At 46.5% G+C, this 25,189-nt stretch overlaps 1 protein-coding gene across 1 annotated transcript in view; it reads left to right on the forward strand.

Moving 5' to 3' along the window:
* GALT (galactose-1-phosphate uridylyltransferase) overlaps positions 1-25,189 on the forward strand; it is a 70,030-nt gene that overhangs the window by 24,041 nt on the left and 20,800 nt on the right. The window contains exons 3-7 of the mRNA XM_029581446.1: positions 504-579; positions 1,239-1,287; positions 6,425-6,554; positions 18,818-18,874; positions 19,328-19,450. Of these exons, the coding sequence (XP_029437306.1) occupies positions 504-579; positions 1,239-1,287; positions 6,425-6,554; positions 18,818-18,874; positions 19,328-19,450 (435 nt within the window). The remainder of the gene's footprint in view (positions 1-503; positions 580-1,238; positions 1,288-6,424; positions 6,555-18,817; positions 18,875-19,327; positions 19,451-25,189) is intronic.

The following is a 25,189-nucleotide window of genomic DNA, read 5'->3' on the forward strand; positions in this document are numbered from 1 at the left end:
TGTATTACCAATGGTTCCTTTTGCAAGTTTGTTCTCACTACAATTTCTAATCAAAACATTCTTATACATAGTTACAGTTTGAGGTTGGTTTACTTGATCCATTCAATGGTTTCTTCATGCTTTGATATACTCAATACTGAAGGGACGCAGAGGGTGCTCCAGGCTATAAGAGAGCACCCTTCAAGCTTTTCGCTGACTCTATCTGCTGGAAGGGAGACACAACCCACTGTCTGGACTGATCCGTGCTACTACAGGAACGAAAATTAGGTCTTCAGTGAGGGAAGGAGGCTGGTACAGGCGGATACCTTACAAGAGCTGGTTTTAGGGGCAGAGAGGGGAGGGGTGGTTGTCTTCTGGACCAGCACTGATGGTGGGGACGCCGAGAAGGGGCTACTCTGCTTCTCTTGCTGCAGATTCCTGTGATACTACTTGTGTCCTTGAGGTAGGGCCCATGTGTTGAGCAGATGAAGTAACACTGATTCTCTTGTCTCTTCTTTGTGAAGGTGAATCCTGCATATGAGAGCACCTTCCTGTTTGATAATGATTTCCCAGCCTTGCAGCCCGATGCCGTAGAACCTGGTAATGAGATGGAAGTTTTAATCAATGGAAGCCATTGAGGGGTGATGGGTGGGAAGATGGGTCAGCTGGGGGGGGGGGGTGCAGTTTGAGTGTCTGGGGCAGAGGTACTGTGTATTGATGGGCTTTTTTCGGTAGATGGACCCGTGTGGATGGGTGGGGGTGGGTTGGGATGTCTGGTGCAGATGGTCCCAAGTGGTGTTTGGGGCACATGGATCTGTGTTGGACAGGAAAGAGTTGTCTGGGACCAGAGAGGCTGCTGGATAATGCATTGCAACTAGAGCCTTGATAGTGTAGATCTAGATTTTTCAGCCTTGGCCGAATATCTTTGTCATTCCTGTACATACGAAGTAGGGTCTGACTCAGTATGTGGCACTTAGCTCTGTCTTTTTTCTCCTGCTTTGTGGCTCAGCTAGGGGTATTAGCAGCTTTTCCCTGTAGAGTCTTGGCTGGAGTACTGGGAGTAGCTGTGTCCTGCATGTCAGAGCTCACGGCAGTACCAGGAGAGGAGACTGGGAAAATTCCAAGGGGCTTCTCATCATGTCTCGAGCACAGTCTATCAAACTAACATGCAGACATGCATCTGCACTCAATGTCGTCCAAGCTCATCTCAGAACATCTCCAGTACTCTTATTCTTTTCTCACTCTGATTGTTTTCGCAGGTCCCAGCCAGCACCCTCTATTCAGAGCAAAATCCGCCAGAGGAGTTTGGTATGTAGAACGTTGAGCCTGCTGAAATTTCCATCTCTGCCGCCTTGATTACCTGGTTTTGGCTGCACAGTGCTTGCACCAAAGGCCTGGCTGAGTTTGGAGCAGGGCCATAAGCTGAGGGGAGGGAAGAGCATCCTCCAAGTTTCTGAGTATCCCTCATCTGGGTCAGCAATCGGTGATGCATTTTATTTCATGACCTTTCTCAATTGTCTGTCTTGTGCCCCAGGCAATTTACAAAATAAGTATCATAAACACAATAAACAATATAATAAAAAAAAAACTCATACAATAGTTACAAACAGTATATAATCATAAAATAAAAAGTTGCTTTACAGTTAAACCAATCAAGAAGTAATGATGTCCCTATAAGACCATCAGAAAGAGAAACTTAGATCTCCAGAACATTTAGGCATAGGCCAACTACAAGAAATGTGCCCTTAGAGAGTCCCCCAAATTTCAAATAATGTTTTGCCTAACCTCCGTTCCTTTGGTAAAAAATTTCATAGAACTGCAAGAACGCAGGCAAAGGCTTGAGGTCTAGCTTTGGCCAGTCCTGCATTCTGCAAGAAGGCAGAAGAAGCCGGCAATCATTTTCAGACCTGAGATAGCTGTTAGAAACTTGAGCTGGAGCCTGCCCATACAAAGCCTTGAAACTAAGGCAAAGAATCTTAAACTGAAATGTAGAATCGGTAATTGGTAAGCAGTGGAGCTGAGCAAGAACTGGAGAAATCTGTTCTTTCACACATCACCTGGAGATCAGCCCAGTGGCTGTATTCTAGACCAGCTGAATTTTTTCTGTGTTAACCAGTCTTCCTTTGAGAAAAGTTTAACAGTGAATTACAGTAATTCATTGAGATAAAACCAAAATTTGACTACAGTTTAAAAAAAAAAGTGTTTCTCCAAACATTTTGGTGTGGTATCCTTGTGTCCGTGGAGAAGCGCCTTAAGCGTGATTTGGCGCTTAACAAAAACCACCAAAGTTGCAATTTAAAGCAAGCCACCTTACCTGAAAGGTGTAATTTTCAATGTTAAGCAGGGGAATCTAAAGCCAAAGCTAGATTTCTGGCTAGAGATTTCCACATCGGAGAATTCCCATCCAAAATTAATTGGAAATCTGACAGCTTAGCCCCAGCCTGGCTAACCCTCATTACCTCTCTCATAACAACATCTAATGACAGCACATCGAGCCAATCTAGCACTTTCCTTAAGGCAAGCATAAGAGTTCTACCCCGTTGGCTAGGTTATCATTTACATGGAATTGTGACTGGAACCTGAACAGTCTTACAGTATCCAGACCTAGACATAGAATTTATATAAGTATTTCTTTGATTTATTTTCTGCTTTTTCAAGCACTTCAAAACCAATTACATTCAGGCACTGTAGGTATTTCCCTATCTCCAGGGGGCTTGCAATCTAAGGGCTCAGTTTAGTAAAGGTCTTCTCCAGTTCTGTCTCTATGGGAAAAAATTTGTACCTGAGGCAGTAGAGGGAAAAGTGACTTGCTGAAGGTCACAAGATAAGTATTGATGTGAGAAACAATATTGCTCCCTGAGCTAGGATGCAACATCCTCCTTGTCCATACCACAGAATGTCTGATTTGACAAATGATTCAAACCATTGACTCTCCAAGAAGCAGACAAGTCCAATAGATCCATCAGAAATTACCTCCTCTTGTCCAGTCCAAGCCACAAATCATCCACCGTATTCACTAGAGCTGCCTCTGTACTAAAACTGGCTCTCAAGCTAGACTGTCCAAGGGTCTAGACACTGATTTTTGGAGAGAAACTCTTTAAGCTGCCAAGAAAAGGCAAGTTAGCCCCAGGTCTGTCATTATCTACTTGACTGGCATCCAGAGTAGATTTCTTCGGCAGCAGTTTCCTTTGAGCAGATTTAAAAGGTTATGGAAAACTAAGAAGAGTTAATAACTGAAGTCACTGCATTAGTAAGAATAAGCCCTGACAGAGTAATCAGATGAAAGGAATAGGTCTGATTTCCAAGTGGATGGCCGATACTTGCATTGAAGGACAATAATATCAGTACTCGACTGCTCTAAAATCAAGCCACATAGAAAACACATGAGCCAGTGTTCTTATTTTGAGGTTTCAGTGAATTAAGAGTACCCATCATAAGCTGATGAATGTTTTCATTAAAATATACAAAACTCAATCTGAAAATACTAATGGTTGAATCAAATCCTGTACTGTTGCAAAAAGCTGTTGTAAGTCACTCTGACCATGCTCAATTCTAGATTAAGAGCATTTAGCCTTTCTCCATTGACAAGTGGACATGAATCAGCCATAGTTTGTGAGTGACACGGGATAGTGTCGACACGGACCTAGCTCTGAAAGCTCGGTAAAAATCTTAGCGAGCGTGTGAGAGTTCCATGTTGTGCATTCTCACTTGTGAGCTCCTAAGTCTGTCTTCCAAGCTACCGCCCAGACGTGTTCCCAGGCTTTCTCTGTAATTTTCTTTTTGGCCTTGTTAGTTGGCCTAATTATTTTGCATCATTGCATCTTTTTCTCTTTCCGTTGCCTTGGCAGTCTCTCAATAGAGCTTTCCAGTTATTAAAAAAAAAAAATATCCATAGAAAGAAATGGAAAAATCCAGGGCCAAGAAGCACAAGTTCTGCAGTTTTGAGGCCTGTGCTTATGGGCGCTGTATGTGCATTAGATACCCATTCTGTCTGTCGCTCCATGGGCCTGGATCATGATGCTTGCAAGAGTTAGTTTTGGTCTGATGTCCCCCAAGGTCGCAGCAGTACTGTGTCTGGATGACAGAGGCAGGAGGGGCTTTTCTGTGGGAAGCACTGATCTAGATGACCCATCTTATCCTGTTCTAGCTTAGGCTTGCACCATAGTTGTTCTGAGGGCTGATTATCCTGCTTCATTGCTCATGACTTGCTCATCCAAGGAGGAGGCTTTACCCAGGAAGCTACTTGAGATTTCTCAAATGCTAATTCTTTATCCATCCCAGCCTGTGGCCTATTCCATCCTATTGCTTGATATTCCAGTGATCCAGTCATAGGTAAAAGCCAGGATTTTAACTGCCCATAAAAATAGCCGAGGCAACTTTCCTCCTAAATCTTATCAAAGTGAGAGCTAGGGAATCAATAAGATGAATAAGATAAAAATAATCCATGCTGTAGTTACACGATGTTAGGTTCCACATTAGAGCTACACCCAGGAAAGAGATCTAGGTGTCATAGTGGATAATACAGTGAAATTGTCTGCTCAGTGTGCTGTAGCTGTCAGAAAAGCAAACAGAATATTAGAAATTATTAGAAAGGGAATGGCGAATGTCATAATACCTCGAGACCACACCTTGAATACTGTATGCAGTTCTGGTCGCCTCATCTCAAAAAAGATATAGTTGCACTGGAGAAAGTGCAGAGAAAGGCGACCAAAATAATAAAGGGGATGGAACAGCTCCCATATAAGAACATAAGAAATTGCCATGCTGGGTCAGACCAAGGGTCCATCAAGCCCAGCATCCTGTTTCCAACAGTGGCCAATCCAGGCCACAAGAACCTGGTAATTACCCAAATATGAGGAAAGACTAAAGAGGTTAGGACTGTTCAGCTTGGAGAAGAGATGGCTGAGGGGGGATATGATAGAGATTGGCTATTTATTCTTTCAAATAATAGAAAGACTAGGGGGCACTCCATGAAGTTAACAAGTAGCACATTTGAAACTAATCCGAGAAAATTCTTTCACTCAACGCACAATTAAGCTCCAGAATTTGTCGCCAGAGGATGTGGTTACGGCAGTTAGTGTAGCTGGGTTTAAAAAAAGTTTGGGTAAGTTCCTGGAGCAGAAGTTCATAAACTGCTATTTATCAATAAGGATTAGTAGCTTGGGATTATTTCATTCGTTTGGTTACTTGCCAGGTACTTGTGACTTGGCTTGGCCACTGTTGGACACAGGATACTGACCTTAATTGACCCTTGGTCTGACCCAGTAGGGCATTTCTTATATTCTTATGTAGATAAGGTGCAACCCCTTAAAAACTAACAATAAGGACGAAATGGTCTGGCCAGCAAACAGCATCAGGCAGTCTCCAATAGATAAACAAATGTTACTGTTTAAAGAGTAAAAAGCCAGGCCTGGTTTTTTTTTTTTTTTAAACTTCTGTCGCTCTGTATTCTGGGATGTGCGCTCTTGATGTCCTCACTATAGACTGAGCTGTTAAGCAACAAGTATCTATTATTGTGTAGCGGAGGGGGCGGGCGGGCATTTATTTCCCCAGTCCTTCCTTTAAGACACATGGGTTGCTTGAAACGTGGAGTATAGGACTGAGGTGGCAACGTTTGTGGTATCCCAGCTCATTTGCTGTGCAGAGGATGAGCGTTTGGAGATGTTGTGTATCCAGGAGCTGTTCTAATGAAGGTCTTGGCCAAGGGCCTGCATCTGTGGCCTCCACCTTCCTCCCCTCTCATGCCAGAGCCTTCGTGCACACTATAAGCCAGCCTGAGGGGTGGTGAATCCCAGTCTGCCTGTATTTGGGATCCCCAGCATCTATGACCAGATTCTAGGCAGTATCGCGCTATACGATCCAAAGTCAAGCCATGGAGATTCACATATTTAAGGCTTGTAATGGAACAAGGTGACTTTTTTTTTTTTTTTAACAAATACTGTAATACTGGCTCTGTTTGGGAGTTTCTTTTTGAGTTTCTTACTCATCAGGCCTTTGGTGAAACTTTATCTAATTTATTCCCTGCGAGTCCTTATGAGACTCGGGCCTCAGTCCAAACTCGGTTTAGAAATCACTGGGATATTGACCGTTTCCTGCTTCCCCCCCCCCCCCCCCCCCCGCACCATCCTCTTTGGTTTAAATGTCTCCAGGTGATTCATGTCTCTCTCTGCTGACAGACCCACTTCAGAGAGGCTGAACTTCTTGGCACAGGCCTAGGTTGCCTCATCGCCTGAAGGCAGCAGCTCTGCCGGCCGTGAGATGCGAGTGCTCATCAGCTTGGAGGGTGTTGCATGGGTGTAGGATGCACTGTTGTGATGCTAGCACTGTTCAGAATGTAAATACATCTGGCCCTGTATACTGACGAGATATCTGTGACTTGCGCCTTTGGTGGGGAGGGTGGTGGTGAAGGGTTCATTTGGTCATTCTCCTCCTTCTTATTTCACAGCAAGGTCATGTGCTTCCACCCGTGGTCTGATGTGACGCTCCCCCTGATGTCACTGGCAGAAATCCGAGCCATCGTCGACAAGTGGGCAGAAGTCATGGTGGACCTGGGGAACATTTACCAGTGGGTGCAGGTACAGCGAGTTTCAGGGTACTTTTGTACAGTAGTGGGATGCTATTTGGCTCTGCTTCACTATACAGCGCATTGGCGGGGGGGGGGGGTTGGTTACAGTGTTGGAACCAGAGTCCTGCCTTCTGATTAGCTAGAGCAGCGGATAGTAAATAACATTTTTCTCCAAGACAAGCAAGATGGCAGACCTCACAAGTGGGTTACCCCATCCGACTGAGCTCGGCCCAGAATTGTCCAGAATTTCCAGAACTTTGGTTGTGCTTCATTGGGCATGGCCAGTACGCTGCTGCTTATTTATTGATGAAGAATTGATATTATGCCATTTCTCAAAGTTGGTCTCGAGGTAGATTACGATAAATGTAAATGAAGAGGCATTAGAACAGCTTATAGTCAAATCAGTTTTTGCAGTTCGTTTATTTACAAATATGTATATACTGTCCTTCCATAGAGATCAGTGTGGGTAACTAAATAAAACATACATAATAAATTAAACACAAGATAAAAGTAATATACATAATGAGAAAATCTGCTTTTCAGTAAATAAGCATTATTCAGAAATAATAAACATACCTCACAGTAGAAACTCTTAATTTGTATCAAAGGCTCTTTTGAACATTCATGGTTTTAACTCATGTTTAAAGGTTGAGTAGTTTACAGTCAGTCCTCTGGCAAAGCACTCTTAACTATTACTTCACCAAAAACAGCACATCTAAATATGGTACAAAAGAGGGCATTATCATTGGCTGGCCCCAAAATTTGGAATTCATTACCATTAGACATCAGGCTAGAGGCAAATCCACATTCATTTAAAAAAAAATTAAAGAACAAGCTTTCATACAGCCAGAATGATCCCCTGTGCAGATGTTTTATCTATCTTTATTTTATTTCATTTTATTTTTATTTATTCTATTTTACTCTTATTTTATTGTAGTTACTTTTTATTCTATTTTATTTTACTGGAGTTTTTTTTTATTAGCCTGAGTTTCACAGCCTGCTCTTGTTTTTTTAAATTTATTTTATGGGTTTATGGATTGTTTAGGTATCAGTGTTTCTTCCTGTTACTGATTTTAGATGAATCGATGTTTTAAGAATTGTTTAGCCATACGCGAGTTAAATATTTATTATTTATTTATACACTTTTATATACCGACAAAGTGTATAAAAGTTATAAATAAATAATGTTTTGGGTCAAGCTAAGGAAATAGCTCTGTCATGGGCTTCACCCAAATGAGCACTACTTAAAGATGGAAGATTTAGCAAACCTTTGTTTGAGGATCTTAGCACTCTTTGTGGAACTTATAAATTGAGGGCTGTTCCAATCCGATGTATGTCATCCTTATTAATGATTTTATGTATTAATGTGGGTATTTTATATTGGATTTGATACTGGGCAGGTAACCAATGTAAAGCACTTAATATTGAGGTAATATGATCCAGCAAAGGAAAACCCATTTGTGAATAGTTACACAAAACAGACATAACTGGGTCTTGAAACACAATCCCTCAGGGATTCAGGAAGTTGGGCCGTAGGGGAAGGCCATATGTCGACTTTTTCAGTCTCTCCTTTTCTGCGGAGCCACTGGTCATGGTTCCTCACTTTCCTGCTGTTTGGGGTTTTGTCCCCAGCCTATTTTCAGCAGGATTTGTTCTTCACTGGACCCGATGGTCTTTTTCTTCCCCTTCTAGTATCTTAGGTTTTTTGATCCTTGCACCCAAGTAGTGCATCGGCTACACACAGTCATCAAGTCATTCAGTTTTGCATGATTAATTTTCAGGCTTGTCATGGATAAGCAAGCCAGCGGTTTCAAACAGTGCTCCCAGTGTGATGGAGTCATGTCTATCACGGATCCCTATGATAGATATCTTGTGCCCAGGGACATTGTATGACATCCAGAGACATTGCTGTTGCATGACCAGACCTTGAAATAAGATCGGTCTCAGCTACAGCTGATTAAAAAGAACTTCAGGGGGGCGCTGTTGCGCACGCGGTGTGGATGGACGTGTGAGACCTGAGCTCCCGAAATTGGGCTCTCTCTACCCTTATTTTTCACGCGTTCTACTTCAACGGGATACTATTTTTGCTGCCCGCTGTTCTTTATTGCACAAACCATGGCTGCAAAGAAAAAAACAGCTGATCTTAAGCACTACGGGTTCCACAGGCAACCGCCAGAGTTTTCTGCACCCAGCGAGTCGGGGGATGACGCGGCGCAACTCGAGGCGAGTAGCGGGGATGTGACTGTTGAGCTGGGCCCGACCCTCCCCCTCACTGATACAGTCGGGCGCGCGGAGCTCCGGGGCTGGTTTATGGAGATACGTGCAGACTTACGACAACACCGCAGTGAGCTCCTGGCTTCCATGGCGGAGATTAGAGAAGATATGGCGGCCCTGGGCAATCGAGTAGACGAACTAGAGCAGACGGTGGAGGCGCAAGCTATCAACATGGCGTCTCATAACACGCAGCACCATGCTTTGCAGGCTGAGAACCAGGCGATCTTAGAGAAGCTTGAGGACATTGAAAATCGTTCGAGACGCAATAACCTCAGAATTAGAGGCGTCCCCGAAACCGAAGCTTAAAGTGATGCCCTGGAGGTGGCTCGGAAAATTTGCCTTTTTTTTCTCGACCTGCGCTCAACAGCGGAGGCCCCGGAGACAGTGGAGGTTACTCCCTCTGTTGCCATTGAAAGAGCGCACAGAGCACTAGGCCCTCGTCTTCCTAACAAGACTAGAGACATTATTTTTTGCCTTCGTGATTTCCCATTGAAAGCACAAGTTTATGCGGAGTCGAGGAAACAGCCCATGTGGCTTTGGGACGGACTGACAATTGCTCTATTTCAGGATTTAGCTCCCACAACATTGAAAAAGCGCTATGATCTCCGAGAAGCCACAAAAACCCTGCGGGAGGCACAGGTCCGTTACCGATGGACCTTCCCTTTTGGACTTTCATTCCTAGTGCAGGGAGTCACGTATAGAGTAAAGACCCTAGCAGAAGCGGCGGAGGCCTTTAAAGCGGCGAATGTTCCGTTTTCCTTCACCCTGCCTAAGCCAGATTCGGGGCTACCAAAGAAGGCCACCATTGCTCGCTGGCAAAGGGTACCTAATGGGAGACTACGCCTTCGCAGACAGCCAGATGAATCGGGATCCTCTTTTCAGGAGCAGGGTTGACTGTTTATATGGGGACCCGGAACATTCTAACTCTTACTGAGTTTTTCTCATGCAACGCTTGTTTTGTTGTTTCAGATGTTCTACTGTTAACAGATTTCTTTGCTATACCTGGGGAAGGTGATATACATTACAATTCTTGTGCATGTGCTATATGCCTTCACTATATATCTATTCCTGTTGATGTATTTCTATTTGTTAGTTGGAGGGGGGAGGGGCCCTTTGGGGGGCTGTGTAGTCAGCATGCTGCCACACTCGCCCCTAGCGGGTGGGAGCTCTGCCGGATAGGTTGGGCAGACGTTGGGTTTTTTTGGGGGTTATTATCCCTAACACCTTGCACTTGTATTTATATGTCTCTTCTTGATGACAAGCATTTCCCTGTTCTCATTATTAGCTGGCGGACAAGTTTTGTTCGTGCGCTCCTTGCCTTTTATTTGACACACCATGCTTAAGCTGTTTTCTATAAATGTGAAGGGGCTACACACTCACAGAAAGAGACAACTACTATATCAGGACTTACGAGCCCTCCATGTGGACATTGCGTTGCTTCAGGAGACTCACCTGAAAAAGAGACATGAGAAACTGCTAGCTCACTCCTCCTATCCATACCAATACTTTGCTTCCAGCACTGTGCGATCCAAGTATACTGGAGTGGCCATACTGGTATCGTCAAATGTGGTACATGAAGTGTTGCATCAATTCAGTGATCCAGAGGGACGTATTTTGGTCCTGGTGTTGCGCATTGGATCTGACATCTTTACCTTTGTGAATGTATATGCACCCTGCACGGCGCAAGCGACCTTTTTCAAGACTCTTGAGGATTGTTTGAATTGCACTGCGAACAACCACTTGGTGATTGGCGGCGACCTCAACCTGACGCTTCGCCCTCATCTGGATGCTGTTAGTGGGGGTTCTTGTGCCTCTGGAGCGGCTCGTAGTTCTATCCTCCACCTGATGGATAAATGGAATCTTATCGATATTTGGCGTTAACGAAACCCCCGCTCTCGACAATATACCTTTTATTCGCATCCTCACTCTACTTATACCCGCATTGACTATTTACTAGTGGACAAAAGTTTGCAGAATTCTATAACCAGGGTGGAAATAGAACCCATTACATGGTCTGATCATGCACCTGTGTGGTTCGACTTCAAGGTTCCTGAGGTGATCCCGGGCACCCGGTACTGGAGACTTAACGAGAGCCTTCTGGAAGATGATGACTATATTAAAGTGGCTGATTGCCGTTTATCAGAATATTTCCGGAATCAATCATCTTCAGATACTTCTGTCCCTGTGATCTGGGAATGCTCTAAGGCGTTTATCCGTGGAGAGTTTATTGCCCGGGCATCTTACTGTAAGAAATTAGAAGGCGAAAAACGATCTAAGCTTCTACAGGACATCAGATCTCTCTCTCTGCAACATATGCTTAACCCAACTTCGGCGATATTTAAGCGGCTCAACCATGCCCGCCAAGCACTCCTACATTTGGATGATGCGCGCATCGTGCATGCTTTGAATCTTACGAAACAACTCTACTTCGAAGGCGGCAACAAGGCTGGTCGCATGTTGGCGCGTAGACTTAAGAAGTCCATGTTCCGCAACAGTGTTGCTAAAATCAAAAACTGTCAAGGTGTTATGCAAACCACCTCCACTGACATCGGTGCTTGCTTTACCCAATTTTATGCCACCCTTTATAGCGCCCGTGAAGACATCACACAATCCGCTATTGATCAATATCTGCAGACCATTGATCTCCCAGTCCTAAATTCTCGACAACAGCAGCTGTTGGATAATCCCATATCTTTGCTAGAAGTTCAACAAGCGATAAAAACTCTCAAATCAGGCAAGGCACCTGGCCTAGACGGGCTAACCAGCAAATATTATAAAACTTTCTCTACAACGTTGGCTCCACATCTAACTGATCTGTTTAACGCTCTACGAGAGGGAATGGTCCTGGGCCCACATTCTAACACCGCTGGAATTTCGGTTATTGCCAAGCCTGGGAAAGACCCCACTTTGTGTGGGTCGTTTCGACCAATCTCTCTAATAAATTTGGACCTTAAGCTCCTGGCTCGTATATTGGCTGAACGCCTTAACACTATCCTCCCGAACTTGGTACACCCAGACCAGGCTGGATTTATCCCAGACCGCTCAGCTTCAGACAATGTTCGGCGCACTATTGATCTCATCTGGTGGGCTCGCCGGGAACGTATCCCCAGTGCCCTTCTTGCTGTCGACGCTGAAAAAGCGTTCGACATGGTACACTGGCCATTTTTATTTAGCACCCTTTCCAAAATGGGGTTTGGTGTCCATTTCCTCCAGTGGTTGCATCAACTGTATCACCAACCTACCGCACAGGTCAAAGTTAATGGTAGCTACGGTACTAAGTTTCCCATTGCCAGAGGTACATGTCAAGGATGCCCGCTCTCCCCTCTTCTTTTTGCGCTATTCCTTGAACCCTTCGCCGCCATTCGATCTGATGCTGCTATCCAGGGAGTGCAGCTGGGAGAGCGGCAATATAAAATGTCTTTATTCGCGGATGATGTTTTGTTCACGTTAACTCGTCCCCAGACATCCTTACCAGCGGTTCTGGCTGCAATCCAACGGTTTAGCTCTGTATCCGGCTACAAAGTGAATTTAGACAAATCGGAGATCTTACCGATCGATATATCGCCGGATGACGCTCAGCTATTGCAAAGGGACCTACCTTTTCGCTGGACCACTAAACCTATGAAATACCTCTGGGTTTACCTTTCAGCGGATGTGGACCAACTCTTTCAACTCAATTATGTACCGCTGTTCAAGAATATTGATCGTGACCTCCTACGCTGGTACCAAGACTCTCACTCTTGGCTGGGCAGGATCGCTATCATCAAAATGAACGTTCTGCCACGATTGTTGTATTTGTTTCTTACTCTTCCAATTCATCTTTCTACTAATATCCTAAAACTCACGCAGCGGAAGATTTCTGCATTCATTTGGAGAAAACGTCCACCTCGGATTGCCCGCCCTGTCCTTTTTCGTCCAAAGATCAATGGGGGCCTGAGTGTCCCCAACTTGGCCTGGTATTATGCTGCAGCACAAGTGCGAGCGATTCTCCATATCCACAATTGCTCCTCACAGCCGTTACCGTGGCAGCTTATTGAACAGCACATGTTGGGAGCCATGCCGACCACAGCGACATTCTGGCAACCGAGAACGACTTGGAGGCGCACTATCGTTGTTCCTCCCCCGCTACATACCACTCTCCGAGTATGGTCGCGCTGGAAAGATAAATTAGTGGGCGACTTTCCTTATTGTCATTCATCAGCTTTATTTCACAATCTGCGCTCCCCTCTAGGATTACCTAAAGCAGCTTTTGCAACTTGGAAGAAGCTGGGACTTACTACTATGGGAACCCTCATCCATCAGAACTCGGTTATACCCCTCTCCGGTCTTCAGGAGCGTTACCCGGGCATTCCTTTCCCATTTTTAGAATACGCTCAATTGGCGCATTTTATTAGAGGGGAGATGGACTCAGCGCATTTTTGTTTCTCCAAATCTCTGTTTGAATCCTACTGTTCGCAACCTAAAGTGGTGAAAGGGGCGGTCACTTGGCTCTACAAGCTCATACAAGGCGCCTATACAACTAAGCTCCCCTGCGCTCTCAAATGGGAGCGGGAGTTGAACATTACGTGGGATGTGGAAAAGTGGGAGGACATTTTTCTTGTCGCACGCAAGTGTTCGCTGTCGGCACACTTGCAGGAACACTGCTTGAAAATTCTACATCAATGGCACTATGTCCCCACTCGCCTACATCGGATGTATTCAACTTCTTCCATAGATTGTTGGCGGCTATGTGGACAGCCTGGATCTTATGTACATATCTGGTGGGATTGTTCCATAGTGCAAATATACTGGACCATGGTGACTGCTTGGCTCTCCCAAGTTCTTGGGCAACGTGTACCTAATGACCCTACTATAGTTCTTTTGGGGGATTCAGTGGAACACCTCTCTATGTCCCAAAACAGGTTCTGTCTACAAGTATTCATAGTTGCGCGAATGGCTTTGGCCCTTCATTGGAAACAAACGACTATGCCTACCTTACGGAACATTGTGCATCGTCTACACACCATCAATCAGCTAGAACATATCACGGCACTCCGCCAAAAACGCTTGCAGGCCTATAAGTCTGTTTGGTCCGCCTTTCTCGAGTGGCATGGAACCTCGGACTTGTCACAAACTTGAATGTGGCCCCCTGCATGCCTCTTAGTGTTTCTGCAGGTATGTCCACTGACTTTGAACATCACAATCTGACAGGAGTGGGTGCCTGATGTAGTGTTGTTCTCTTTTCTTTCATTGCCTGGTAGTAGTCCAATGTCCTCGTTTACATTGGCTTGCAAGCTGACCAATTATTCTTTAACATTGTCCTCTTAGGCTTATGGGCTAACAGTTTGAGGCAGGTGTACGTAATGCTTCTTGTTTTTGCTATTGCAGATACTTTACTTATTTTATGTTATTTCTTTTCTGTGCAGGTGAGAGGGTGGTGGGTGGGAGGGGATGGTTACGGGATGAAAATCCACTATGTATGATAATGTTTCTATCCTACTGTATTGTATTGTTTTTATTGCTGTCATTGTCAATAAAAATTTCAAATAAAAAAAAAAAGAACTTCAGGCACCAAGAGACCGTCCAATCAGAATTGGCATTGGAGACATCAACATTGATGGATCTGGGAGCTGCACTGGCAATACATTAAACTCCCTCGACATTGAGCATTGGAAGGACCAGGGAGACAAGCTGATACCTGCCACTTGAAAAAGATAACAGATTCCAGCTCTTCGATTCCAACATGAAGCGAAGGCAAAAAGCATAGGCATCTGCCATCATCAGTGCACAATGCCGGGGGCATGTTGTGATCCTGCCTGTTATGCAGCCTCCCAACCACCAGAGGTCCGTATGGAGCTGCTTCTGCTTTCGCTCCAGTCTTAGCCATGACTCAGCAGGGCTCTGCCTATTTAACCCTGCCTCTGGTTTTGCTCTCACTGCCTTGTCATTGAGGCTTGTTAGCTCTCTGCTTGGCCCTGTCCTGCATTGGACTGGGCTTTGGCCTTTTCAGGTCTTCTGCCTTTGCCTTGTCCTCTGGTCTTCTCAGACCTTCTGCCTGGTGGCCTTCTCAAGCCTACTTTCCAGTCTGTTGCCTTCAGGCATTTGTCCTGTCCTTGTCCTGTCCTTGTCTTGTTCTGTCTGTTCCAGTCTGTTCCAGAGTACCATGCTTACTTGCACTCAGTTCCTGATTCCAGCCTCGCCTTGTCTCAAGTCTCCAGTCTTACTCTGCCTGCACCTCTGTCAGCCACAGTCTTAAGTCCTGATGGCTGCCAGAACCTAAGAGCTCAACCTGCGGGGTAAGTGGCTGGTATAGGCAGAAGATCCTTAGTTCTGTCTGTATCTATCCTAACGTCCTGGCCTGTCCATGTGAGGGTTCACCAGCCCTAAGCAGGCCTATAGTTGTAACAGTGCAGGGACAATCTGGCTGCAGCAGTCACTCCCTCAGAGCACTCCCTTGCATTTTGTCCTCCCTTTTTCTTTTTTAGAATTATGGGCCATAACAAAATGGTTGCATTTCTTTATTCTCTATATATTATGATTTTGTTTAAATTGTATTGTGCTTAGAATTTCTTTTTGTTTATCTTGTGTTTACATTAGAAATTTCAAAAAGTAAAACATAAAAAAATAGATTAGTTGCACTTATCTCCTTTCAGTTTTGTCCACTGCGTTCTACTTCCCCTAGATTTTCCAATCCATCTAACGACTCTGAGGTACTTCCCCATTTTGTGAAAGTTAGTTTTCCTGAAATCTAGGACTCTCGCCTTAGAATGAACCTTCATCTCTTGCGTCCTAAAATTGAACCACACCATCTGGCGGTCACTTTTTCCAGATGAGCATCCACCACCATGTTGGTTCTGTTACCAGTTGACAAAATAGTTCAATGAGGACAAGCATGATTTTATTTATTTATTTGTGTTTTTCTATACCGGCATTCACGGAAGTTCGTATCATGTCGGTTTACATAAAACAAGGGGTGAGCAATACATTATAACGTACATAACTAAAACATAAGAGTATACATTACATAATAATAAGTGCATGGAAGAAAAAGTTACAATAAAACAGGGGTTATTCTAACTGGGAGTAGAGTAAGAGGAAAGTAAATGTTTAACAAGAAGTAAACGTTGTAGTGATTAGTTGGTAGTGTCTGGTTCAGTTTAAAAGGAGATGCTCAGTCTTGTTGCGTTTGGTGGAAGAGAATCATTATGGGTCCGGAAATGCTTTCATTTCCGGACACATGATGGCAGTCCTCTCACATGGGTGACATCAGATGGAGTCCTGGCACACAAAACGTATGTCAAAATTTCCAGAACTTTGACTGATCCTCTCTGAGCATGCTCGTTTGCATTATACCATGCATCCATGCGATATAATAAATGTCCTCTGTATCTTTTTTTTTTTTCTGTGAAGCCTCGTGTCATGGCTAACTTGAATCTTTCAATCTTTTCTCATACTTCTTAGGAAATTGGTTTTCTTTCTAATTCTTATTTTTTAGCATCATCGATGCGGGGTCCCTCTGGTTCTCCCCTTATTGATGTAGCCAGGTTTTTCGGCATTTCGTGTAAGTTTACTTTTGCAATCATTTCCTGCTTGATGGTGTCTTCAGTGTCCATTATCATTGTAGGCTGTCTCCATAAGAGTTCGATTTTGCATCCCTTTTGTTTCGAGTCTGCATGTCCACCTCCAGTTATAAGCCATGCCCTGGTGCTCTAGGGCTATGTCAATCACAGATCCCCATGATCAATGTATCTTCTGCCTGGGGTCATCAGACAACGTTCAGGGTTAAAGAAAGTGCACCTAGATGACCCTTAAAGGATGTAGAGCTGGCTTGATAAGATGAAATCTCTCTTCGGGCCAGAGAAGACCAGTCAATCGACTTCGGCATCGAGGAGCCATGGAGCCAAACCGATGGACACTGAGCTATCGATATCGGTGGGATTGTTTGTTTCGTTGACATTAGTGACTGCTAGGGATGCTAGAGACTGGCCAGCATCTGCCTCCCCCATGTCGAAGGCGTCTAGTTCATCTTCAGCCTCTGTACTGGGAAAAGACCAATCCGAGCATCGAGGGAAGCCGAAGAAGCATCTGTTCCCATCGATGCATGGTGCCAGGCATGGGATGCACCAACTTCTGCTGTGATGCTCCCTGAAGTGTCCCCATGGTGAGGAGAGCCAAGCCTCCATTGATACTGTTTGGACAGGGACTCCAGTTGCAACGGTAGGTTTGGCCAGTCTGTTCTATAGAATCCTTGAGGTGTAGAAACTAATTCCACTTACTCTTAGAGTACTTTATTTTTGTTCAAGGCTGCCCCTCCTAGGAAACATTTTAGAAGAAAAAAGATCTGTTGCCAACAAAAACTACTGTATTGTCCTTGTTGGCACTGTTTTGTTCCCCTTTTTCATTTACTGCAGGCTGTGTAGCTAGGGATTCCCTTCTTGTAAAGAATGCCATCCTATTTGCTCTCAGAGAAAAAGCAGAGTTGCTTACCTCTGTAGGAGGTGTTCTCCAAGACTAGCAGGATGTCTATCCTCATAAACCTGGTTGCCTCTCCTTGGAATTAGCTTCTCCTTATTTAAGCTAAGGAATAAGACTGAAGGGATCCCCATGTAGACGCATGACGTAATGGCATGCTACACATGCCCAGTGAGGCACAGCCAAAGTTTTTTTTTTTGTTGTTTTTTTTTTTTTGTTCTAGAAACCTTTGACATAAAAGTTCTGGGTCGGGCTCTATCAGATGATGTCTGAGGACTGACAACCTGCTGGTCCTTGGAGACCACCTGTTACAGGTAGGCAACTCTGCTTTACTTACCTTTCAACTCATTGGAGAAAGACAGTCTGTCTGCATCTGCACAAACACCGTGGGCTTTAGTGACATCCTTTTATGGAAGACAAGTTCTCCGTCCTAATTACTGGAAGTCATACTGTTTTCCCTCAGGCATGCCAGTCATTTCTTATTGGGAGTCCTCTGGGCTGGAGGTGGCCCTCTTAGTGGGGCTGTGGATGTTCCTCTGGAAATCTGTGGAGTCCTTGGGTGTTTTTCTCGTGCAATGAGTGTTGCAGTGGCTGCAGTCTGTGCTGTTCGCTTGCCTGCTTCAGAACCAAGAAAAATCACCGTTCTCTGGCCTGCCAGTTGCCCCAAAAGGCTGATGGACCCTCTATATGGGAGGGGGTATGGTCATCTGTGGTCTGTAGCAGGGCAGGCCCCTTGGTTTGATCTCCGGTTCTCTCACTGGCCGAGGCAGTGAGCTCTGGAGAGAGGGGATGGGGGGTGCTGATGGGCTGGAGAGTATGTAGAGTAAAACGAGAGAAACGTGAATAGAGTGGAAAGGTTTCCTGTCTGCTGCAGTATCAGACTTTTCAGCTTTACTATCAGCTGTTCCTCAGATATTTTCCTGTTACATTTTATGGCAAAGAATTTGGATTTTTTTCCACAAATTTTTCCAAGAAAGTGAAGATTTCTTTTTGAGGGGGGAGGCCTGCAGCTTGCTTCAGTTCCTGGGGGGTGGGGTTCAGCTCACCTGGAGCCCAGGGCTGGGATCTGTTGCCTTGAGCCTTCGTTCGCACTTTTCTTCTGGCATCTTTTTCTTCTATTTCTGTCCCCAGCCAGCGCAGCGAAAGGCCCTCTGGCTGGGGCGATGCACCAGGGTTCTCTCCGGAGCCAGCTTGGACCCTGACTCCGGCCTCCGAGCGTCGGTTATCAGTGACTATGACCTCTGTTTCCTTCAGCCTGGGGGTGGGACAGGACGGTGAATTCTGCCTCGGCCTCAGAATTGAATCGGGGCTCGGGATAAATGGAACGCAGTTTTAGGCAAAGGGGAGTTGGGTTTCGCCTGCGCTTGTGTGTGTGTGTGTGTGTGTGTGTGTGTGTTGATATTGTCTGCCATGCGTGTGTCTGTTTTTCTCTCCTCCATAGTTCTTCTGCTCCTTGTTTTCTTTCAGTAGTCACCATCCCTAGCCGGGCCTATAGAGGCAGTGTATAAAGCCGCCTTTTCCTGTCCCTTTTTTTTTTTTTTACTGCAGATCTTTGAGAATAAAGGGGCCATGATGGGCTGCTCGAACCCCCACCCGCACTGCCAGGTAAGAGGCGCTGGCAGCGGAGGGGGGCCCTGCCTCCTCTCCTGCTGGGTTTGCGTTGGCGATGAGGGCAGCCGTTGACCGTCGGGTGAAAAATGTGGCCTTTTACTTGGGCTATTGCAGGACTGGAAAGTATATTTTTTGATTACTTGGTTTCCGGACCTGACGTCTGCTGGTGGGACAGGCCCCAAGGTGCTGTGGGAGGCCGGCAGCCCCAGTCCCCTGGGAGCGAAGAGGGGAGAGGGCCTCCCGGCCAGTACCCAGCGGGGATGGGATTCAGGGCGTCGGTGGGCTCCTGCTGGGGTATGGGGGGGGGGGGGTCCGGGTTGCCTCATCTTTTGACGTCGCTGGTTTGTCTGCATGTGTACCGGGTCTCCGGGTTCACCCTTTGAAGTCAGCTCTCACTCGATTTCTTTTTTTTTTTTTTTCCTTTCTCCTTTCCTCTCCCGCCTCTAGATCTGGGCTAGTAATTTCCTGCCGAATGAAGCCAAGGCAGAGGATGGGACCCAGAGGCAGCACTGCCTGCAGCATGGCACGTCAATGCTGGTGGAGTACGGCCAGCAGGAGGCTGCGCGGAGGGTAAGTTATTGCGGGGCGTGGGACGCTCTCGGCGAGTGAAACGTAACCGGGTCAGACCGAGGTCCGTCAGGCCCAGCATCCTGCGACGGCAGTGCCCAGTCCAGGTGACAGGTACCCCGCAAGTTTCATGGAGTGTCCTCTTGTTTTAGTATTGTTTGAAAGGGTAAATAACTGTCCTTTTTTTTTTTTTTTTTTAAACCAATCCACCCCAATCATGATTTTATAAACTTGCCAGGTTCTTATGGCCTGGATTGGCCTCTGTTGGAAACAGGATGCTGGGCTTGATGGACCCTTGGTCTGACCCAGTATGGCGTGTTCTTATGTTCTTATCCCTTCTCATCCTTCTCTTTTCCAAGCTGAAGACTCTAACCTGCGCTGCCCCTCGCTGTAGGGCAGTGGTTCTCAACCCTGTCCTGGGGGACCCCCCCAGCCAGTCGGGTTTTCAGGATATCCACAATGAATATGCATGAGAGAAAATTTGCATACATGCAAACCCGACTGGCTGGGGGGGTCCCCCAGGACAGGGTTGAGAACCACTGCCGTAGGGGAAGCCGTTCCAAGCCAATCCGTCCCCTTTTATCATTTTCCTCGCCCTCCTCTGCCCCTTTTCTAGTCCCACTACGTGGCTCTTGAGACGAGGGGGACCAGAGCTGCATAACGATTTGCAAGATGTGCCTGCACCATAGCCCGATGCAGAGTTACTGTCTGTGTTTATTCTCCATTCCTTTTCTGGATCATGCTTTTTTTTTTTTTGACCGCCGCACGCTGAAGCGAGGATTTCGGTCTATTGCCCACGAGGACTAAGAGTTTATTTTCCTGGGTGACTGCTCCTAACACAGAACACCCCCCAGCATTGCGTACCTGCTGCTGTTTATGCTTTGCGTGATCCGGTGACGGAGAGGCGTGTGTACCTTAATACCGTTTAATTTCAGGGCGGGGGGGGGGGGTGGGATGGGACGGGTTCAGATTGATCTCAGGCTGACATGAGAGGGGGGTGGGGGATCAGCTCTTCCGCCGGGATCTCTAGGCTGAAGGTTGGGAGTGGTAGGAAAGAAGCCAGGAGTCTGCATGTAATCAGTTCCCACCCGTCTCTTTGTGACCGGGCCCTGCATTTGCTGCCTGGTGCCATGTTTTCTGGTTGAACGCGCACAAAGATTTCTTTATTTTGAAGCTCTCTTATTTCTGCTTAATGCAATACCAGTCTTTCTAAGCGGATTTTGGCTCTTTGGAGGGGCCGCACCCGTGTACTTGGCCACTGCTTCTTACCTTTTTGTTCCCCGGTTACCCTTGCCCCTGGAACATCTCTGCCCAAATCTCCCTCCTGACGGAGATACAACCGCGGTGGGTCTTAACAGTGCTGCTGATGCGCCTTCACCGTAGCCTGCTGTGGAATAGCCCGAGACGCTGGGTGCCGCGGCGTGGGACCTGCTGCTGTTTCACCCACTTCCTACGCCCCGAGCAGGTCTACAATACTCCGCTTACCGCTGCTTCAGAGCAATTGTGTATGTTGATGCTTTGTGACGTGCTTGTTTGTATTGTGCCCTGCCGAGTGCAAGCTTTTGGATCGGTGGGTTATAAATGCTTTTAGACAGACAGGCACGGGTCTAACCTTGCAGTGTTGTACAGAAAGCGTGGAGGAAGCCCGCCTGAGAGAATATAAGCAGTCAGTTTGGCCTCTCAGCTTGGTGGTCGTTGGCTTGAGGTCATAGTGGGCCCCCGTTGCACTGCTGAGCTGACGGGTCTGGGGCCTGAGAAAATGCCGGGGGGGGGGGGGGGGGGTGGTCCTGTGCTGCCTGGCCAGCGTCTGCTCTCAAGCAGTACTGAAATGCTGCTTATGGAGGGTTATAAATCCAAATGCCTGTTGAGTGCCAAGTACTTCTAATAGCGCTATAAAAAGGATGTGCAATAGCAGTTTGTAGGGTCAGCACCTTGCCAAAGGAATCCTTATTCCTATTGGCCGAGTGTCGGAGAAACCAGGACGTGCCCAGCACCACTGGGAACCTGGAAACACCTTGCAGAAGGGCAGCTGAAAGCTCTTGCGTTTCAACCCTTCTTTTTTTTTTTTTTTTTATTAAGAAATAATTTGCTGCCTCACGATACTGAACCCAGTGACGGGTTGCTGTGATAGGCCGCATAAATCCCATTTAATCTATAGAAAAGCAGTCTGACCACCTGCTGTTTGTGTGGGTTTCCATGCTGGAGGGCAAAATGCCAGCACTTGCAGACGGCGTGCATGGCTCTTTCCAGGCCTTACCCAGACTGCCTGCCGGACCACGCAGGAGCCTCAGCTGAAGACCCGTAGCCTTCGGGAATCTCGCGGTTAGAAGGGCGGGAAAGGGGCAGCATTGCTTCTGTCCCTGCAGACCTGGTCTTGCCCCGTAGGGTAAGGAGGCGGCATCAGAAGACAGGAGGGGAGCGTTTTAGGGTTTGGAAAGTGGGGGGGGATGGCGGGCCCGATAGGCACACCCCCTCTCATTTTTGATGGGCTTTCCAACGATAGGAAAATTATGTTTCTTACCTGATAATTTTCGTTCCTGTAGTACCAAGGATCCATCTGGAGGGGAGGCATAACCCAGCAGTCTGGACTGATCCTGGTACGTACAGGGAATACATAGATATATAGGTCAGTAAGCAAGTGACAGGCGAGTCTTTTTAAAACTGAACTGCCACATGTATTTAACTCTGTGGTGCTCAAACCAGTCCTCGGGAGGCCTCACCCTACCCAGTTTGGGTTTTCAGGCTGTCCCTAATAAATATGGATGACACATTGCATGAAAATATCTCATGTATTATTTGTCAGGGATGTCCTGAACATCCCAGCTGCTTAGTGGGACCAGAAGACCAGTTTGAATCCCACTTGCGCGATCCAATAAAAAGATATCGCCAGTCTTAAAGTGGTGACTAGTGACCTGGTGGTCTGTTTTCAGCCCGACTTAGGTGGCCACATTTGAAGCTGAAAGGTTACCTAAATCAGGTGGCCCAGAGTTTGGTCTGTCGTTGCAGGGCCCGGTGCAATAACATATGAGCTAGAACTGTGCGCGGAGTTTCTTAGCACACAGGTTAAAACTTCTTAAACTCCCGAAGCAATAAGCTCATGCATCTGGAGTTAAAACAGTGCGCTGACCGGAGAATGGGCATACGAACCCCGGTTTAAAATCTGTGCTCGGCACAGGCTTAACGCACATTTTAAACTCGGGGAGGGGGAGCAGGGAAGTCTCTCAGCCATGGTTTCTGAGAACAAAAATGCTTTCAGCGCAGAAAGCATGTTTTCTGCATATAAATTCCTTTTACAAGGCTGACTCCAGCTTCCGCCCATGGCACAAGCGATGTAAACTTTCCGCCACCTCTGACCAGGACTAACGTTTCTAGTGCTAAGAAAACCCGAGTTAACCAGCGCACCTCTCTGCAGTGGGACGCAGTAGTTAATGTCTTCATTTGCATGGGATTTCTATGCGAGGGTGCTAAGCAGGATACTCAGCGTTATGCGCACGGGTTTTCTGCGCAGAATTCCTTGCTGCATTGGGAGTAAAATTTGTGTACAAAAATCATGCATAGAGCTGCGGGTAAAACCGTGCGCTGTGCTGAATGCACCTTATTTCGTCGATCCCATAGTGCCTGGGTCAGATGCCTAGAGCTGAGAGTCCAGCACTGGGTGCTTAACTTTTATCCCCTGACCTAACCCTGCCCCCGGGTCTGCCCACTTCTTGTAGCGGGATGGGGTATAGAGTTTTCTCCCTGTGGAGTCTAACGGCCTAGTTGGGTAGCTAGATCCTGCTGAAAGTCTACCCCATTGTGTTGGCAAATGTGGTTCCAGAATATGGCCTTCTGATAGAACACAGATTACTAATAATTACTCTTCCCTGCCAGTTATTCTGACAAATCTCAACAGCACCCATAAATTTGTTCAGGATTTACAAACGTGTCTCTGTATCGAATCTAACATGCTCTACTGAAGTGTGCTTCGGTGCCCTCAGCGATGCAGCCGTGTCACAGAAGCAGCCATTTAGCTTCATGCATGGTGGCAAGCCTCGTCTCATGCTGGAGTTTCACTTCCTGTCCCAGTGCACGCTGGGATTTGTAGTTCTCCATATTACATATGAGAACGACAAGCCTCAGCTACCTGTGAGACGGAAGGCAAACAAAGCAGGTATCCTCTGCTCCTGCCTTGCTTTTAGGGTGAGCCAAAGATGCATACTTTTGCAAGGCATTACCGATTTGGATTTGGGATTTTCTGATACCAGGTCTTTTGGTGAAGGTCTTGCGAGCGGGACTCTCCAGGTCCCACCCTCTCTAGGAAGCTTTGGTACATCCCAGGAGTCTGGACTGATCCGGGTACGTACAGGGAAAAGAAAATTGGTTCTTACCTGCTAATTTTCGTTCCTGTAGTACCAACGGATCAGTCCAGAACCCACCCGGGTTGGAGGGGAGAGTCTTCCGCTCAGCTATAGTCTTTCCGCACACTTCGCTTTTTGTTGTCAATTTTGTAAAGTTGTTTGACCAGTTTTTTGGTCAGTTTATGGCACATTGTGTTTTTTCAGTTTGGGTACAGATTAATACTGAGCTACTGCAGGTGGCACCATGCCTTTTCAGGCAGTGTCAGCGAGGCTTTTCTCTGTCTCCATCTGCTGGCAGGGATGAATAAACCCAGGAGTCTGGACTGATCCGTTGGTAGTACAGGAACGAAAACTTGCAAGTAAGAACCCATTTTCTTTTAGTGCACGTTTTATAGCACAGGCTCCAAAATCTGAACTCCCCTTCACCACAAGCATAGGCTTTGAGAACACTAAAAGGTAAGATCTGCTTTCCCAGGCCCGCACATCGCGCTGCGCGCCTTCAGGTAGGCCATAATTCAGTCTCAGAGTCTGTTTATTAATGGGAAAGTTAATGAAGTTGAACTGAGCTCTTTTTTTGGGGGGGGGGGGGGGCTTTGAAGCTGTCCTGCTGTCCTCTTCACAGCAGGGATATGCAGTGAGAGCCACAGTCGGTCCTCGAGGATCTCAGAACCTGGCCGGACTTTTTAACCCAGGCAAAATATGCAAGTGAGTGACAGCTTTTGTTGAAATGAAAGTGACCTATGTAAATGAAACTCCTGAATATTCATTGAGGCTAACCTGAAAAAGCTGTTTGGGTCTTTGAGGATCAAGGTTGGCCGTCTTTGGAGTTTACCGTTAAGTGTGACCTCTTTTATTTTTACAATTGATTATTGTCCCTGTTACCGCTAACAGTTTGCGAACGCAAGCCACCAGGGCTTTTACGTATTTCCCTGCTCCGTGGCACCCAGGAATGGCTTTTTGTACCCTTGGGAAGCTGGACTGGCTTCGTTCTTGCTTGGGACATCTCTAGGAAGTGTCATACGCAGGGAGAACACAGGCTCAGCGTCACGGTCCTTTGTCCACGAGCAGAAAATGTAACCGGGTGAGAAAAAGGGGGAATTGTGAGTTAGGTGGCTGGAAAAAGGTGTAAGGAACAGGCAGCCCGGCTTCTCCAAAGAGCCAAAGACTCGCGTTACCACAAGGAGTGCAACGGTTTTAAAACCCAGGCACCTCAATAAATGTGTTTTGTGGGATCCTCTTATTACAGCCCGGCAGCAGCCCATATAACTGAGGAACCCAAGGCCTGCCTTCATGACTCTCCCTCTCTCCCCCCCCCCCCTGTCCCGCCCAGGCATCACATGTGTAGAGAGTTTTTAAGTGCTATCCCTGCTCCTGTTGACTTTCTCTCATCAGTTACACCTGGACA

This window comes from Rhinatrema bivittatum, chromosome 1, assembly GCF_901001135.1.
Source record: "Rhinatrema bivittatum chromosome 1, aRhiBiv1.1, whole genome shotgun sequence".
Lineage (NCBI taxonomy): Eukaryota > Metazoa > Chordata > Amphibia > Gymnophiona > Rhinatrematidae > Rhinatrema > Rhinatrema bivittatum.